This window comes from Coregonus lavaretus, assembly GCF_964263955.1.
Source record: "Coregonus lavaretus genome assembly, contig: HAP1_SCAFFOLD_3225, whole genome shotgun sequence".
NCBI lineage: Eukaryota > Metazoa > Chordata > Actinopteri > Salmoniformes > Salmonidae > Coregonus > Coregonus lavaretus.
The window spans coordinates 1-19,113 of NW_028158533.1; the positions used below are offsets into that span (position 1 = coordinate 1).

Sequence of the window (19,113 nt, forward strand, 5' to 3'; positions counted from 1 at the left end):
GGAGGACAGAGGCTGTTGCCAACGACGATGTGGATAAACCTTACGTCTGTGACAGTAAGACATAATACAACAACAGACTTCTCCTGTGAGAGGGTGAATGATGTATTTTCTGTGTATTTTCAGGGTTAGATTGATGACAGGATGAGACCAGAGTAGCTGGCTCCTGATCTGAATATAATTGGCACTTATGTAAACCAAATTTGAGTAAAAACGATTTGACCTACGCTCAATTCAATCCGTAGTGCTGAAGATCAACTTAATAGCGCAATTGACAGTTAAAGGCAATGCTCCCGCGGTCGCGGAGACTGCATTCATGGTGCAAACGCTGCATATGTCGGCTCAATCTGAAATTACCTTTGAATGTGAACCGAGCTACAACGCAGATATTCTGCGCTACGGATTGAATCGAGCCCCAACGTTCTGAATCCCACTTCTAACAGGAAATGACTTTTTTTTTTGTTCGTTATTAGGTCTCACTATTCTCTATTATTGTAAGGCGTGTCTGTATTTGGACATGGTTAGCTGCCTAAGATGCACTACATGACCAAAAGTATGTGGACACCTGCTCGTCTAATGTCTCATTCCAAAATCATGGGTATTAATATGGAGTTGCCCCCCCCCCCCCCCCCCCCTTTGCTGCATATTCAGCCACAAGGGCATTAGTGAGGTCTGGCACTGATGTTGGGCGATTAGGCCTGGCTCGCAGTCAGCGTTCCAATTCATCCCAAATGTGTTCGATGGGGTTGAGGTCAGGGCCAGTCAAGTTCTTCCACACCGATCTCAGTAGCTCAGCTGGTAGAGCACGGCGCTTGTAACGCCAAGGTAGTGGGTTCGATCCCCGGGACCACCCATACACAAAAATGTATGCACGAATGACTGTAAGTCGCTTTGGATAAAAGCGTCTGCTAAATGGCAAATTATTATTATTATTAAGAAACCATTTCTGTATGGACCTCGCTTTGTGCATGGGGACATTGTCATGCTGAAACAAGGAAAGGGCCTTCCCCAAACTGTTGCCACAAAGTTGGAAGCACAGAATCGTCTAGAATGTCATTGAATGCTGTAGCGTTAAGATTTCCATCGGACTGCCAGATGTTGAAGCGTGATTCATCACTCCAGAGAATGTGTTTCCACTGCTCCAATGGAGGCGAGCTTTACACCACTCCAGCCGACACGTGGCATTGCGCATGGTGGTCTTAAGCTTGTGTGCGGCTGCTCGGCCATGGAAACCCATTTCATGAAGCTCCCAACGAACAGTTATTGTGCTGACGTTGCTTCCAGAGGCAGTTTGGAACTCGGTAGTGAGTGTTGCAACCGAGGACAGACAATTTTTACACGCTACGCACTTCAGCGGTCCCGTTCTTTGAGCTTGTGTGGCCTACCACTTTGCGGCTGAGCCGTTGTTGCTCCTAGACGTTTCCACTTACAGTTGACCGGGGCAGCTTAAGCAGGGAAGAAATTTGACAAACTGACTCGTTGGAATGGTTGGATCTTATGACGGTGCCTCGTTGAAAGTCACTGAGCTCTTCAATAAGGCCATTCTACTGCCAATGTTTGTCTATAGAGATTGCATGGCTGTGTGCTTGATTTTATACACCTGTCAGCAATGGGTGTGGCTGAAATAGCCGAATCCACTAATTTGAAGGGGTGTCCACATTCTTTTGTATATATAGTGATCAATAACTTCAGATCAATAACCTTATTTTATTTTCTTTGGAGTGAGAGCAGCCCTCTGGAGATAGATGAGTATGTGGATAGTCCAGCTAGCATGTCGGACCGTTAGCATAGCATGCTACTTCTACCTAAAGAAAAACACGGGAGGAAGTGGTACTCATGTCATGAGATATTATAGCCTCTTAGAATGAAGCTCTTATTTTTGTTCTTTTTCTTTCATGTGCTCTGTTCCTTCCTTCCTTCCAGACAGAAACAAACAAAAGCATAACTCAAAAACTGCCGACTCAGGTATCTGGACGCGCATCTTTTCTCTGTCTGGCTTCTCTAACGACAAGATCAGGGGCTACTGGGGTTTGTCTGATTTTGAGCTAGCCTGGGTCGCGTTCAGATGGGTACAAAGTTACACGACATCCATATATAAATGTATTGGGTAGAACCGTGCTTATATTTCATGTAGAATATAGAATGGATGTTGTTTCTATGTTGCACACTCCTGAATGCGACCTTGGCTGTCTTTCTGTTTCTGCTTTGGCTAACAATAGCATTGGCTAAATTAGAAATGCATCTGGCTACCATGCTACGTTTGAGCTAAACCAATCTAAGCAATCCATCGCTATACTAATTGCATAAGTATTGATTGTTGATTCTAAGACCAAAGCAAGCTTGCATGGCTCTAACATAACTCTACAGTATATGCTGGTTTGTTAGCAAGTTGCTGGGCAAGAATGATTTTGAGCGTCAGCTGAGCTAACGCATGTTTCTGTAGCCTTGTGACAATGCTGTCACAGACAACCTAACCTGCTGTCACTGCGGTTTCTGGGTATCACGGACAACCTAACACGCTGTCACTGCGATGTTAGCAGACAACCGAACCCGCTGTCACTGCGATGTTACCAGACAACCAAACCCGCTGTCACTGCGATGTTACCAGACAACCTAAGCAGTGCTAGAAAACAACATTCTCAACAGTGTTCTCAGAGTGGTCACCATTTCCCCACATTTTTTATATTTTTTTACAATGGCTACCAGGATATCTTGGAGTATTACAGCGCTGTGACTTTCTAGGGAGTCCTTTCACCGAAACGTTGTTAGTATAAGTGATCATATGCTACTATCCTAGTAGGAATGTGCTGTTAAATTAGTTCCCTAGGATTGTTGTTAGTTAGACAATTCGAAGTGTCAATCCCCTCAGATGCTTTTTGGTCCTTTGCCTTGAAAGCTTGGGTCGTCTTCAGTGGTGCACACAATAGCAAAACGTTTTGAAACGGAAAATGAAGAATGAGAGTTTGTTATTGGAAAAGTTCAGTTAGAACCTTAGCATTTCCCTCCGTTTCAAAACATTTTTCTCACGTTCTGTGGTTCTAATGGGTTCTAACGCTTCTGTGTTCTGTGTTCTACAGTCTGCGGGAAGCGCTATAAGAACCGTCCGGGCCTGAGCTACCACTATGCCCACACACACCTGGCGGAGGAGGAGGGGGAGGAGGAGAGGGAGGAAGAGATGCCACCGTCCCCGCCACCACACCGACCAGACCCAGACCCAGACAACCACAAACGTAAGAGACTACCGTATGACCAGGGTTTAAACTACATGCTTAGTAACAGTACAGGGTTATAACTTGATGATGGAATTATATCCTATTATCCCCGACATAGCATACTACTGTTGAATGGAGTGTACTAGATAAGGAATAGGATGTCACTTGGACGGCACGTGTTTCCTTGCAGGTAACCATGGTTAACAGAGGAAGAACAATGATTTCAAGCACCACCCTCCTTTTAAAGCTTCCAGTCTGTTATTCTAACTCAATCAGCGTGACAGAGTGATCTCCAGCCTTGTCCTCGTCAACACTCTCACCTGTGTTAACGAGAGAATCACTGACATGATGTCAGCTGGTCCTTTTGTGGCAGGGCTGAAATGCAGTGGATTTTTTGGGATTAAGTTCATTTTCATGGCAAAGAGGGACTTTGCAATTAATTGCAATTCATCTGATCACTCTTCATAACATTCTGGAGTATATGCAAATTGCCATCATAAAAACTGAGGCAGCAGACTTTGTGAAAATTAATCTTTGTGTCATTTGACCACGACTGTACACACACTACCCCATAATGACAAAGTGAAAAAATGTTTTCATAAATTTTAGCAAATGTATTGAAAATGAAATACAGTAATAACTATATAGATAAGTATTCACACCCCTGCGTCAATACTTTGTAGAAGCACCTTTGGCAGCAATTACAGCTGTGAGTCTTTCTGGATACATTTTTAAGAGCTTTGCACACCTGGATTGTACAATAATGCACATTATTATTTTAAAGATTCTTTAAGCTCTGTCAAGTTGGTTGTTGATCATCGCTAGACAGCCATTTTCAAGTCTTGCCGTAGATCTTCAAGCCGATTTTAAGTCAAAACTCTAACTAGGCGACTCAGGAACATTCAGTGTCTTCTTGGTAAGCAACTCCAGTGTATATTTGGCCTTGTGTTTTAGGTTGTTGTCCTGCTGAAAGGTGAATTTGTCTCCCAGCGTCTGTTGGAAAGCTGATTGAACCAGGTTTTCCTCTCAGATTTTGCCTGGGCTTAGCTCCGTTAATTTTTATCCTAAAAAACTCCCTAGTCCTTGCCGATGACAAGCATACAGTGAGGGAAAAAAGTATTTGATCCCCTGCTGATTTTGTACGTTTGGAATCTGTTTGGAATCTGATTGATTGATTGCTTCTGTGGCCAGGTGTCTTTTATACAGGTAACAATATGAGTTTAGGAGCTCTCCCTTTAAGAGTGTGCTCCTAATCTCAGCTCGTTACCTGTATAAAAGACACCTGGGAGCCAGAAATCTTTCTGATTGAGAGGGGGTCAAATACTTATTTCCCTCATTAAAATGCAAATCAATTTATAAAATTTTTGACATGCGTTTTTCTGGATTTTGTTGTTGTTATTCTGTCTCTCACTGTTCAAATAAACCTACCATTATAGACTGATCATATCTTTGTCAGTGGGCAAACGTACAAAATCAGCAGGGGATCAAATACTTTTTTCCCTCACTGTACCCATAACATGATGCAGCCACCACCATGCTGTAACTTGGCCACTCAGGAATATTCAATGTCTTCATGGTAAGCAACTCCGGTGTAGATTTCGCCTTGTGTTTTAGGTTATTGTCCTGCTGAAAGGTGAATTTGTCTTCCAGTGTCTGGTGGAAAGCAGACTGAACCAGGTTTTCCTCTAGGATTTTGCCTGTGCTTAGCTCTATTGAGTTTATCTTTATCCAAAAAAGTTCCCTAGTCCTTGCTGATGACAAGCATACCCATAACATGATGCAGCCACCACCATGCTTGAAAATATGAAGAGTGGTACTCAGTGATGTGTTGTGTTGGATTTGCCCCAAAACATAACACTTTGTATTCAGGACATAACGTGAATTTATTTTGCACATGTTTTGCAGTTTTACTTTAGTGCCTTTATGGCAAACAGGATGCATGTTTTGGAATATTTGTATTCTGTACAGGCTTCCTTCTTTTCACTTGGTCATTTAGGTTAGTATTGTGGCGTAACTACAATGTTGTTGATCCATCTTCAGTTTTCTCCTATCACAGCCATTCAAATCTGTAACTGTTGTGTGGGGTACAGAGATGAGGTAGTCATTCCAAAATCATGTTAAACACTATTATTGCACACAGAGTGAGTCCATGCAACCTATTATGTGACTTGTTAAGCATGTTTTACTCCTGAACTTATTTAGGCTTGCCCTAACAAAGGGGTTCAATACTTCCTCCTCCCTGTATATATATATATACACTACCGTACAAAAGTTCGGGGTCACTTAGAAATGTCCTTGTTTTCGAAAGAAAAGCATTTTTCTTGTCCTCACAGGTCCTCAACTGGCAGCTTCATTAAATAGTACCCACAAAACACCAGTCTCAACGTCAACAGTGAAGAGGCGACTCCGGGATGCTGACCTTCTAGGCAGAGTTGCAAAGAAAAAGCCATGTCTCAGACTGGCCAATAAAAATAAAAGATTAAGATGGGCAGTCTGAGATATGGCTTTTTCTTTGGAACTCTGTCTAGAAGGTCAGCATCCCAGAGTCGCCTCTTCACTGTTGACTTTGAGACTGGTGTTTTGCGGGTACTATTTAATGAAGCTGCCAGTTGAGGACCTGTGAGGCGCCTATTTCTCAAACTAGACACTCAAATGTATTTGTCCTCTTGCTCAGTTGTGCACCGGGGCCTCCCACTCCTCTTTCTATTCTGGTTAGAGCCAGTTTGCGCTGTTCTGTAAAGGGAGTAGTACACAGCGTTGTACGAGATCTTCAGTTTCTTGGCAATTTCTCGCATGGAATAGCCTTCATTTCTCAGAACAAGAATAGACTGACGAGTTTCAGAAGAAAGTTATTTGTTTCTGGCCATTTTGAGCCTGTAATCGAACCCACAATTGCTGATGCTCCAGATACTCAACTAGTCTCAAGAAGGCCAGTTTTATTGCTTCTTTAATCAGCACAACAGTTTTCAGCTCTGCTAACATAATTGCAAAAGGGTTTTCTAATGATCAATTAGCCTTTTAAAATGATAAACTTGGATTAGCAAACACAACGTGCCACTGGAACACAGAACTGATGGTTGCTGATAATGGAACTCTGTATGCCTATGTAGATATTCCATTAAAAATCAGCCGTTTCCAGCTACAATAGCCATTTACAACATTAACAATGTCTACACTGTATTTCTGATCAATTTGACGTTATTTTAATGGACAATTTTTTTTCGAAAACAAGGAAATGTCTAAGTGACCCCGAACTTTTGAACGGTAGTATATATTATATATATATATATATATATATCTATAATATCTATCTATCCATCCATCCATCCATCCATCCATCCATCCATCCATCCATCCATACAGTACAGTACCAGTCAAAGGTTTTAGAACACCTACTCATTCAAGGGTTTTTCTTTATTTTTACTATTTTCTACATTGTAGAACAATATTGAAGACATCAAAACTATGAAATAACACATATGGAATCATGTAGTAACCAAAAAAGTGTTAAACAAATCAAAATATATTTTATATTTGAGATTCTTCAAAGTAGCCACCTTTTGCCTTGATGACAGCTTTGCACACTCTTGGTATTCTCTCAACCAGCTTCATGAGGAATGCTTTTCTAACAGTCTTGAAGGAGTTCCCACATATGCTGAGCACTTGTTGGCTGCTTTTCCTTCACTCTGCGGTCCAACTCATCCCAAACCATCTTAATTGGGTTGAGGTCGGGTGATTGTGGAGGCCAGGTCATCTGATGCAGCACTCCATCACTCTCCTTGGTAAAACAGCCCTTACACAGCCTGGAGGTGTGTTGGGTCATTGTCCTGTTGAAAAACAAATGATAGTCCCACTAAGCACAAACCAGATGGGATGGTGTATCGCTGCAGAATGCTGTGGTAGCCATGCTGGTTAAGTGTGCCTTGAATTCTAAAAAAAATCACAGACAGTGTCACTAGCAAAGCACCCCCACAACATCACACCTCCTCCTCCATGCAAGTCTCTTCTTCTTATTGGTGTCCTTTAGTAGTGGTTTCTTTGCAGCAATTCGACCATGAAGGCCTGATTCACGCAGTCTCCTCTGAACAGTTGATGTTGAGATGTCTGTTAAATCAAATCAAATCACATTTTATTGGTCACATACACATGTTTAGCAGATGTTATTGCGGGTGTAGCGAAATGCTTGTGCTTTTAGCTCCGACAGTGCAGTAATATCAAACAAGTAATATCTAACAATTTCACAACATATACCCAATACACACAAATCTAAGTAAGGAATGAATTAAGAATATATACATATATGGACAAGCGATGTCAGAGCGGCATATAGTAGAATAGTATAGAATAGAATGCAGTATATACATATGAGATGAGTAGTGGAAGATATGTAAACATTATTAAAGTGACTAGTGTTCCATTTCTTAAAGTGGCCAGTGATTTCTAGTCTATGTATATAGGCAGCAGCCTCTAATGTGCTAGTGATGGCTGTTTAACAGTCTGATGGCCTTGAGATAAAAGCTGTTTTTCAGTCTCTCGGTCCCAGCTTTGATGCACCTGTACTGACCTCGCCTTCTGGATGGTAGCGGGGTGAACAGGAAGTGGCTCGGGTGGTTGATGTCCTTGATGATCTTTTTGGTCTTCCTGTGACATCGGGTGCTGTAGTTGTCTTGGAGGGCGGGTAGTTTGCCCCCGGTAATGCGTTGGGCAGACTGCACCACCCTCTGGGGAGCCCTGCGGTTGCGGGCGGTGCAGTTGCCATACCAGGCGGTGATACAGCCCGACAGGATGCTCTCAATTGTGCATCTGTAAATGTTTGTGAGGGTTTTAGGTGCCAAGCCAAATTTCTTTAGCCTCCTGAGGTTGAAGAGGCTATGTTGCACCTTCTTCACCACACTGTCTGTGTGGGTGGTCCATTTCAGTTTTTCAGTGATGTGAATGCCAAGGAACTTGAAGCTTTCCACCTTCTCCACTGCGGTCCTGTCGATGGAAGTTACTTGAACTCTGTGAAGCATTTATTTGGGCTGCAATCTGAGGCACAGTTAACTCTAATGAACTTATCCTCTGCAGCAGAGGTAACTCTGGGTCTTCCTTTCCTGTGGCGGTCCTCATGAGAGCCAGTTTCATCATAGCGCTTGATGGTTTTTGCGACTGCACTTGAAGAAACTTTAAAGGTTCTTGAAATTTTCCGGATTGACTGACCTTCATGTCTTAAAGTAATGATGGACTGCCGTTTCTCTTTGCTTATTTGAGCTGTTCTTGCCTTAATATGGACTTGGTCTTTTACCAAATAGGGCTATCTTCTGTATACCACCCCTACCTGGTCACAACACAACTGATTGGCTTAAATGCATTAAGAAGGAAATACATTCCTCAAATTAACTTTTAACAAGGCACACCTGTTAATTGAAATGCATTCCAGGTGACTACCTCATGAAGCTGGTTGAGAGAATGCCAAGAGAGTACAAAGCTGTCATCAAGGCAAAGGGTGGCTACTTATAAGAATCTCAAATGTAAAATATATTTTGGTTTGTTTAACACTTTTTTGGTTACTACATGATTCCATATGTGTTATTTCATAGTTTTGATGTCTTCACTATTATTCTACAATGTAGAAAATAGTAAAAAATAAAGAAAAACCCTGGAATGAGTAGGTGTGTCCAAACTTTTGACTGGTACTGTATGTTCTTAATATTTTGTACACTCAGTGTATATATATCTTCCTACTCCCGTACAGCTCAGAGGGTGGTAGACAGCTCCATCATTCCTAATGATGAGATAGATACTGTATAGTAATATGTAGGGCGGCAGGTAGCTTAGTGGTTAAGAGCGTAGTGCCAGTAACCGAAAGGTCGCTGGTTCTAATCCCCGAGCCGACTAGGTGAAAAATCTGTCGATGTGCCCTTGAGCAAGGCACTTAACCCTAATTGCTCCTGTAAGTCGCTCTGGATAAGAGCGTCTGCTAAATGACTAAAATATAATTTGTGTTTCTATACAGCTCAGAGGGCGGCAGACGGCTCCATCATCCCTAACGACTATTGTGACTTCTGTCTGGGAGACTCCGACTCCAACAGGAAGACTGGCCAGGCTGAGGAGCTGGTGTCCTGCTCCGACTGCGGACGCTCCGGTGAGTAGACTGCACTGCTCTGTACCTCTGGTTCAGCAGAGCTGTACGTACTGTAGGAAGGCCAAGCAGTGTCCTTCATAACTAGAGATACCCACACTTTAAACTTAAACTGTAAATATATTATTCTAATATTTACACAATTTTAATATAGCCAAGGATGACTTCAGTCTAGTAATTTTAGTTAGAGATAGTCATGTTTACCTATATAAACCAATTTTCAGTTAAATCACTAAACAGTAGTACACCAATGCTGTATCCCACCATATCTCTCTCCAGTAGTGAATAGTAAGGACACAGAGACTGGTTAGATAGGTCAGAAATCATCCTCAGTTTTCATTTGCTTCCACACATTTCATCTTTGATTTGCTTCTTTTTGTGTATTTTGTGCATCTCTCTGCTGGCCCCAGGCTATGTTGGTTGTCTTGTTCTCTCTCTGCCCCCCCCCCCCCCTCCCTCCCCCCAGGCTATGTTGGTTATCTTGTTCTCTCTCTGCCCCCCCCCCCCCCCCTCCCCCTCCCCCTCCCCCCAGGCTATGTTGGTTATCTTGTTCTCTCTCTGCCCCCCCTCCCCCCAGGCTATGTTGGTTATCTTGTTCTCTCTCTGCCCCCCCTCCCCCCAGGCTATGTTGGTTGTCTTGTTCTCTCTCTGCCCCCCCTCCCCCCAGGCTATGTTGGTTGTCTTGTTCTCTCTCTGCCCACCCCCCCTCCCCCCAGGCTATGTTGGTTATCTTGTTCTCTCTCTGCCCCCCCCCCTCCCCCCAGGCTATGTTGGTTGTCTTGTTATCTCTCTGCCCCCCCTCCCCCCCAGGCTATGTTGGTTGTCTTGTTATCTCTCTGCCCCCCCTCCCCCCAGGCTATGTTGGTTGTCTTGTTATCTCTCTGCCCCCCCCCCCCCCCCTCCCCCCAGGCTATGTTGGTTGTCTTGTTATCTCTCTGCCCCCCCTCCCCCCCAGGCTATGTTGGTTGTCTTGTTATCTCTCTGCCCCCCCCCCCTCCTCCCCCCAGGCTATGTTGGTTGTCTTGTTATCTCTCTGCCCCCCCTCCCCCCCAGGCTATGTTGGTTGTCTTGTTATCTCTCTGCCCCCCCTCCCCCCAGGCTATGTTGGTTATCTTGTTCTCTCTCTGCCCCCCCCCCTCCCCCCAGGCTATGTTGGTTGTCTTGTTCTCTCTCTGCCCCCCCCCCCCTCCCCCCAGGCTATGTTGGTTATCTTGTTCTCTCTCTGCCCCCCCTCCCCCCAGGCTATGTTGGTTATCTTGTTCTCTCTCTGCCCCCCCCCCCCCCCTCCCCCCAGGCTATGTTGGTTATCTTGTTCTCTCTCTGCCCCCCCCCCTCCCCCCAGGCTATGTTGGTTATCTTGTTCTCTCTCTGCCCCCCCTCCCCCCAGGCTATGTTGGTTATCTTGTTCTCTCTCTGCCCCCCCTCCCCCCAGGCTATGTTGGTGGTCTTGTTCTCTCTCTGCCCCCCCCCTCCCCCCAGGCTATGTTGGTTATCTTGTTCTCTCTCTGCCCCCCCTCCCCCCAGGCTATGTTGGTTGTCTTGTTCTCTCTCTCCCCCCCCCCCCCCCCCCCCCCCCCTCCCCCCAGGCTATGATGGTGGTCTTGTTATCTCCCAACCTATGTTGGTTAGGCTGTCTGTTCCTTGATGATCATATCTAGACTAATAGGGTATCTACACTATTTACAATCTGCGGTCCTCCTTTTAATGATGCTGAAACATGATCATTACATGATAACTGTGTAGGCAATACACTGTAATAACAGTACTTACAGCTATGATACTGGTGAGATGTAAGGTTTCAGTGGATAAAACAGATCATTTCTATTCACTTTATTCATAGTCGATAATCAAATAGCCAGATAGTTGAATTCATAAGACCAATAAACAAGCATCTTTTATATGTTGACATTCGTCGGGTGACTTGCTAAAACGTCAAAATCATGACTGTTTTCCCCAAACGTCTCAAAACCCATTAGCTGTCTCCATGTACGAACATCCTGTACTTGTGTCAGCCTCTCATTGAGGCAGGGTGGGTGGTGTGTTTGCGTTGGCAGGAAGGATGGGTGGTGTGTTTGCGTTGGCAGGAAGGATGGGTGGTGTGTTTGCGTTGGCCGGAAGGATGGGCGGGTTGATGAGTGGGCCTTTCCCTCTACAGTCTGGTTCCTCTCAAGGTTTCTTCCTGTCAAGGGATTTTGATTGATTCAATAGTGGTGATTGTCATTGTCTTGTCAATGAGCCTTCTTGTAGCTAGCTCTCTCTGCACTAGCCGTGTTGTGTTCTTAGTAAGTGATTATTGATAGGGTCCACTCAGCTGCTTTCTTCCATCCTGCATGAGCTTGTGAACATAATCATCGACACAATCCTAATGCTTGATAGAATACTGTAATCCAGGACGGTAATAGACCCTTTTTCCTTCTTAAATGTTCACGCATTTCCTTATGATGCTTTTTGGCAGTTTTTTTTTTATTGGGGGGGGGAGGGTTATTTTATTCACAATCAAAAAGGCCTCTCTACCTTTTCATCAATTCAGAGTGATTGCTCATTTCAAACCCATAGCTCACAACTCACACAAAGCTCATGTCAGGGACTTTTTCAGCTGATTGTTGCTTTGCTCACCTTGCTGATATATTGACGCTAGCTGGCCAGGGCCGTGGAGGAGCGAAGAGAGATGGGAGACAGGAAGGAAGACGAGTGTTCTCGAAGAGTTGTTCTGTGACGCGTCCGAAAGCGAGTCAACCTTTTATGGCTTTGAGGACGGCGAGCTGGAGGACATTTTGTTTTCCGACGATGACTTGAAATGCAAAAAATTCTTTGCAGAAAAACTGCAGCTTCTTTTTATGTTTTTGGGACTTTTTGTAGAAAGCACTTTGAATAAATTAGGGAATGTTATTTTTCTACAAAACAAACTCTTGAGAGCAAGGATGGACATGAAGGTATCTGTTGCTGTTTGAGAGAGCTTTTTCTTGGAGCTTTCTTGTTTTTCCTCTGAAGGAGAAAAGGCAGTGTTGTTCTGTATAACATGGATTTAATAATTTAATAAAGCCTAAATAGTTCAAGAATTGACCGTATCGGAATTGAACACAAATATAAACTGGTCCTATACCTCTTGGTCATGCTGCTGTTACCTCTGGACTGTAAGGGTGTGGAAGAGGGCTGTGCCTGGACCCTGAGTCGCTCCATTGGTCAGAGAGGACAGTTAGCCGAGAGGTAAGAGCCAATCGGCATCTTCTTGTCCCGCCCCTCTCTGCAGAGACCATTGAAACCGGCTGGTGTACACGTGGAAAGAAGATGATTGGATAAATGTGGCCAGTCATCGTTCCACCACCGTAGGATGGAAGACATTACCTATCCAAATACCTAGACAATCACACATTCACTCTGGCTCTTGGGTCCAAGATGGGGTAGAAAATGTTTCTAGCAACTTACCTTGAATTGATCGATTACACATCAAACTGTCAACGACACAGTCATTTCCCATTCAATTCAATCCCCTTACGTTAATGCATCATCTTGTTCTATTCCTTGTTCTCTTTCCACACAGGCTACAATTATCTCCATGACCTAGCCAGGACAGAGACTGACTGTCATGACCTAGCCAGGACAGAGACTGACTGTCATGACCTAGCCAGGACAGAGACTGACTGTCATGACCTAGCCAGGACAGAGCCTGTCATGACCTAGCCAGGACAGAGCCTGACTGTCATGACCTAGCCAGGACAGAGCCTGTCATGACCTAGCTAGGACAGAGCCTGTCATGACCTAGCCAGGACAGAGCCTGTCATGACCTAGCCAGGACAGAGACTGACTGTCATGACCTAGCCAGGACAGAGCCTGTCATGACCTAGCCAGGACAGAGACTTACTGTCATGACCAAGCCAGGACAGAGACTGACTGTCATGACCTAGCCAGGACAGAGACTGACTGTCATGACCTAGCCAGGACAGAGCCTGTCATGACCTAGCTAGGACAGAGACTGACTGTCATGACCTAGCCAGGACAGAGCCTGTCATGACCTAGCCAGGACAGAGACTGACTGTCATGACCTAGCCAGGACAGAGCCTGTCATGACCTACCTAGGACAGAGACTGACTGCCATGACCTAGCCAGGACAGAGCCTGTCATGACCTAGCCAGGACAGAGACTGACTGTCATGATCTAGCCAGGACAGAGCCTGGCCATGACCTAGCTAGGACAGAGACTGACTGCCATGATGTAGCCCAGAATTCTTCAAAAATATCCTTCATGTACAATGCAAAACCCAAAATAATGCACGCAGAGCAGAATTAGGACTATACCTGCTAGTTATCAAAATCCAGAAAAGAGCTGTTCAGTTCTACAACCCCCTAAAAGGAAGCGATGCCCACACTTTCCCCCACAAAGCCCTCACCTACAGAGATATGAACCTAGCGAAGAATCCCCTCAGCCAGCTGGTTCTGGGGCTCTGTTCACAGACCCCACAGAGCCTCAGGACAGCAACACAATTAGACCCAACCAAATCATGAGAAAACAAAAAGATAACTATTTGAAACACTGGATAGAATCAACCAAAAAAACACAGCAAACTAGAATGTTATCTGGCCCTAAACAGAGAGTACACAGTAGCAGAATACCTGACCACTGTGACTGACCCTGAATTGCGATTGATAGAGTCCGCCACAGGCAGACCTGGCTCTCAAGAGAAGACAGGCCACTGCTCATAAAATGAGGTAGAAACTGAGCTGCACTTCCTAACCTCCTGCTAAAGGTATAACCATAGTAGAGACCCATATTTCCCTCAGATTACACAGACCCACAGAGAATTCGAAAACAAATCGAACATTAATAAACTCCCATATCTGTTAGGCGAAATACCGCAAAGTGCAATCAAAGCAGCAAGATTTGTGACCCGTTACCATTAAAACAGGGCAACCAGTGGAGCACAAACAACATTGTAAATACAACCCATATTTATCTGTTTACTTACCTTCCCCTCTTGGCACATTGTTATAAACACTGTACTTTACATACCTGATGTTGTGTTTCTTCTCATGTATGTTTATTATTTATTTCACTTATTTTGGCAATGAGAGAGAGAGAGAGAGAGAGAGAGAGAGAGAGAGAGAGAGAGAGAGAGAGAGAGAGAGAGAGAGAGAGAGAGAGAGAGAGAGAGAGAGAGAGAGAGAGAGAGAGAGAGAGAGAGAGAGAGAGAGAGAGAGTGAGAGAGAGAGAGAGAGAGAGAGAGAGAGAGAGAGAGAGAGAGAGAGAGAGAGAGAGAGAGAGAGAGAGAGAGAGAGAGAGAGAGAGAGAGAGAGAGAGAGAGAGAGAGAGAGAGAGAGAGAGAGAGAGAGAGAGAGAGAGACAGAGACAGATGACAGAGACAAGAGACAGAGACAGAGACAGAGACAGAGAGAGAGAGAGAGAGAGAGAGAGATGCGTGCCCAGTGCCTGCCACGACTGTTTGGTTTCATAGAGATGAGTGCTTAGGTTTCGTTTATGGCTCATCGATATCCCATTGACACTCTGATGAGAGCTCACTTGTGTAATGGGTAACGTTTCTTATTCTGACAGCACCATTATAGTAAAGTAGGACAGTCACAAGCCTGTTATACCTCCGTCAGCAATGTTTTAATATATGTTTTTTTTTTACTGTAGTGTGATTTTAGCCACAACTTGTCATGGACTTATGAATGACCTACCTATCTCTGAGGAGACAGACAGATACCTATTTTTGCTTTATTCATGTAACATATAGTAGAACTTATTCACCGTTATTGCAGTTTATAAAGCGATCAGAGCGGTTGTGTTTTTCTGTATTGAGTTGCAATGTAAATGAGGCATCTATCTCTTTCTCCCCTCTCCCCTCCTTCCCTTCCCAGGCCACCCAACCTGTCTGCAGTTCACAGACAACATGATGACGGCGGTGAAGACCTACCAGTGGCAGTGCATCGAGTGCAAGTCCTGCAGCCTCTGTGGCACCTCCGAGAACGACGTAAGTGTGATGGATAACCGTTCCAAGACCTGGGGCTGAATTCAAAATGTGCCTACTCTGAGACTCTCCTCTGGGCCCAGAATATTCCTTTAGACTGAAGACTCTAGTTAGCTCCCACAACTACCTAGCCTTTAGCTCAGTGGGCTACCATTTGTCTTGAGAAGTAAGTTAACATTGTCTGGTTGTCCCCTGTCTCTGTAGGACCAGCTCTTGTTCTGTGACGACTGTGACAGAGGATACCACATGTACTGTCTGAAGCCCCCCATGACAAAACCTCCTGAAGGTAAGGCCACTGAATGGTGTAGTGTACGTTAGAAAGACTGTGAGATACTAGCTTCCTGAGGGTAAGGACGTACTACAGACCACACATAGCAGCTCAGTGTTAAAACACACAGAGTCTCTCTTGGCCTGAGGTACAATCTCACCGTGAGACTTTGAGTGTGGCTTGTGAAACAGAGATTTCCAGAACAATGGTTTTAAAACTTCACACAATAGACAGAGGTATAGCACACCAGTTAGAACAAACACAAGAACAGAAAGTGGTACTGACAGTCCACAACAAGAAGATCAAGTGTTTTGACTCACCTCTTTCCCCCCTCCTCTCCACATCTCTCTCTCTTTCCCCCCTCCTCTCCACATCTCTCTCTCTTTCCCCCCTCCTCTCCACATCTCTCTCTCTTTCCTCACATCTCTCTCTCTCCCCACTCCTCTCCACATCTCTCTCTCTTCCCCCCCTCCTCTCCACATCTCTCTTGCTCTCTCTTTCCCCCTCCTCTCCACATCTATCTCTCTCTCTTTCCCCCTCCTCTCCACATCTCTATCTCTTTCCCCCCTCCTCATCTCTCTCTTTCCCCCCCTCCTCTCCACATCTCTCTCTCTCTTTTCCCCATCCTCTCCACATCTCTCTCTCGCTGTAGGGAGCTGGAGCTGTCACCTGTGTTTGGATCTGTTGAAGGACAAGGCCTCAGCATATGAAGAGCCATAGCAGCACACACACTGCCTCATAATGGATTTACAGGCTCAGGGCGTAATATTCAGTCTCACCTCGTTCAGTTTCTTATGTGAGGAGAAAGTACTATCCTCTACCTCTGAAATGGAAACGCAACACTTCTACAACATGCAATCCTTATCTGCCAAACATTCTATTATCTGCAATCAGTTCTCTACCTCACAACTCCACAGCCAACCACAGACGGAACCCAAATCAGGATAGGATCGTTAACAGGCAATACATTCCACCAATGATTTACCTGTTATCATGTGACGTCATAATTAAGCGACACAGGTCAGGACCACTTTGAACCAAAATGTCATACTGTGGGTTATAAACCCCCCCCCCCACAAAGAATAGTAATTAGTTTTAAATAGTAATCTTGCTCCACAGTGTTTGACACCGCTGTTGTACCATTTTAGTCTCTTCTGACTGTTAGCTAGCTAGCTAGAGAGGTTTGTCCTAGCTGAGGTCAAAAATACTTATGTACCTGACAAGGAGAGTTTGTGTCCGTTTGACAAACTTTGGTTTAAATTTGTTTCCAGTCCCGTCCTTGTTTAGATTTCACTGTGAAGTTCTTTCATATTTCACCAAGACATATTAAATATTTGAATTGCGTGACTCACAGGACTTGTCTAACATAATTTTATGTAGGTGTAATGCTATCCCCCTTAGGGGTCGTTGCAGCCATTATTTTATATTTTAGTTGGATCTTAGCAAGGTTTTTTAATCCCAGTTTGTGGTTACTAGGATACTAAATGTACCTCATGACAACGATCTAAACAGTTATTAATTTAAAACCGATCTTATTTCTGGTTGTTGTGACTGTTACTGTGGATGGATGCTTTGTTTGTAAGAGAAAGCAGTGCAGTGTGGTGGCTCCACTTCAGAGTCTGCTATCTAAATCATGTCACACACGTTGTTATACGTTACCATACGAGAGGGTTTGCATGTTGTTTAATAACATTTTGAAGATTGATGTAGGACGTTGAGACACTATCCATAGACCATAGAGAGAAACATATTCACAGACACAATCCATTCACACTTACATGGTGACGAACACACAGAAAACACTTACCTCTAGCTCTACCATCACGTTTCAGTCAGTGAATGGTACACAGCTATCGTTCAGCCGGTGTGTAGGATACCTCACATTTTCCATGTGTGATGCGTCCGTTTTTTTGTACATTTGTATTTTATGTATTAGTAAATGTCAACTTGTTTTATAGGCTTCCCTTCCACTTTGTATATCATTCAAAACTTTTAATGTAAAACTCCAAATTGTTATATATTGATTCACGTTCTTCTATGTGAACATGATGTCAATAGATTGCACTGAACAAGGTCATATAGATTTTCGGATAGATTTAAAGAACCCAGAAAACGGAAACACAATCCTGAAACAGTGGCAGAAGACCTGAAATTGTTTTAGCGATTTTGTTTTTAAAAAAAGAAGAAAAAAAAAAGTATTTAATGCAAAAATGAATGACAGTGTCATGACTGGAAATGTCTTACAGCAATTTTCTTATTTTGTTTTATGCTTGATATTGTTTCTCCACAGACAATCATGAAGTAGACTAGATACTGTATATGGTGTGCGTTCCAAATTGTACCTTATTCTCATTATAGTACACTACTTTTGACCAAAGACATATGGGCCCCGGTCAAAAGTAGTGCACTATGTAAGGAATAGGGAGCCATTTGGGACACAACCATGATGTTAATAACATTTGAATGGTTTCCTTGTCAACAACATATCTTCCTGTTTATAGCACCATGCCAACTTCCCACTCTGAGAAATATATGTGTCAATATAATTTCGTTTTAAAATTGGAGACCAATCAATTATATATGGATATTATTTTGTGTCGGTTTTGGGTGCTTTGTTAAAAGTTTGTGTGTATCTTAGTTTTTGTGTTGAAATAAAGATTTAGTCCTTGGTTATACTCTTGACTAATTCATTTGTTTGATCTGGTTAGTGATATTGCTCAGAGCTCTGTTTTACCTTCCTTAGTTGAATGTGATCTGGGATAAGAGCATCCGCTAAATGACTACAATGTAAAATATCTGCAAAACCTCTCGGCTTTAGTGAAAGACGAGGTAAGAACTAGACAGGACACAGCATCTACTGGCTCCATTTTGAAGGCCCTGTGGTTTTCACCCACACACAATACATTAGTATTCCCTTCTCTCTCTGCACATTCATACGTCTATTCCTTCTCTGTGATCATTACAAACAAGGGACAGTTTGCTGTGCCGTTTAGTTCCAAGAATATCTACTAAGCTCAATATTCCATTGTTTGAAGACGTTCATAGTTTATTTATTTTTTATCATTGGGTATAATAAAAAGGAAAGTGGAAGTCATCCAACGTAGTTAAACCATCCAAGGCTTCGTAACCCATATGATATATATCAGTAAGAGCGTGGGGTCATTCAGTGACTCCATTTTTTCACTCACAATTACATTCTTGTTCTTCAGGCCTGACCTCTGACCTCTAATGGCCCTGTGTGACCCCCCTGCTTTCCCTGACTAGTAGTCTTCCTGAGCATGTTGAGCCTTAGTGCCTAGTGTGCTCCTGTAAGTCGCTCTGGATAAGAGCGTCTGCTAAATGACTAAAATGTAAATGTAAATGTAGTGTCTGTTTGTGTTTCATGCCAAATTTCATGCCAAACGTTTGACTTGACAGTGAGCGATGTAGTTGACCTCTGACCTCCTAATGGCCCTGTAGTTGGCAAGAGCACAATCAGATGTGAGACCAGGCTACACTTTTTATATATTTTAAATAAAACACGATGCCATACACCTGGGACCTAAATGGG

The 19,113-nt window shown here is 43.7% G+C and overlaps 1 protein-coding gene across 1 annotated transcript; it reads left to right on the plus strand.

The window, feature by feature from the left end:
• The first annotated feature begins 6 nt into the window (after nt 1-6).
• LOC311123866 (zinc finger protein DPF3-like) lies at nt 7-18,238 on the plus strand. Its single transcript, XM_084198087.1, has 7 exons — nt 7-54; nt 1,921-1,962; nt 3,075-3,227; nt 9,205-9,333; nt 15,186-15,298; nt 15,500-15,581; nt 16,216-18,238. The coding sequence occupies exons 3-7, from the start codon at nt 3,173-3,175 to the stop codon at nt 16,281-16,283; spliced, it is 447 nt and encodes a 148-aa protein (XP_084054213.1). The 5' UTR covers nt 7-54; nt 1,921-1,962; nt 3,075-3,172; the 3' UTR covers nt 16,284-18,238.
• The last annotated feature ends 875 nt before the right edge of the window (nt 18,239-19,113 follow it).

Bases quoted from the DNA above. Each gene is read 5' to 3' on its own strand.
- LOC311123866 (XM_084198087.1), top strand. From the start codon at position 3,173: ATGCCACCGTCCCCGCCACCACACCGACCAGACCCAGACCCAGACAAC. The intron at 3,228-9,204 runs GTAAGAGACTAC...GTTTCTATACAG, and splicing joins AGACCCAGACAACCACAAAC to CTCAGAGGGCGGCAGACGGC. The intron at 9,334-15,185 runs GTGAGTAGACTG...TTCCCTTCCCAG, and splicing joins CTCCGACTGCGGACGCTCCG to GCCACCCAACCTGTCTGCAG.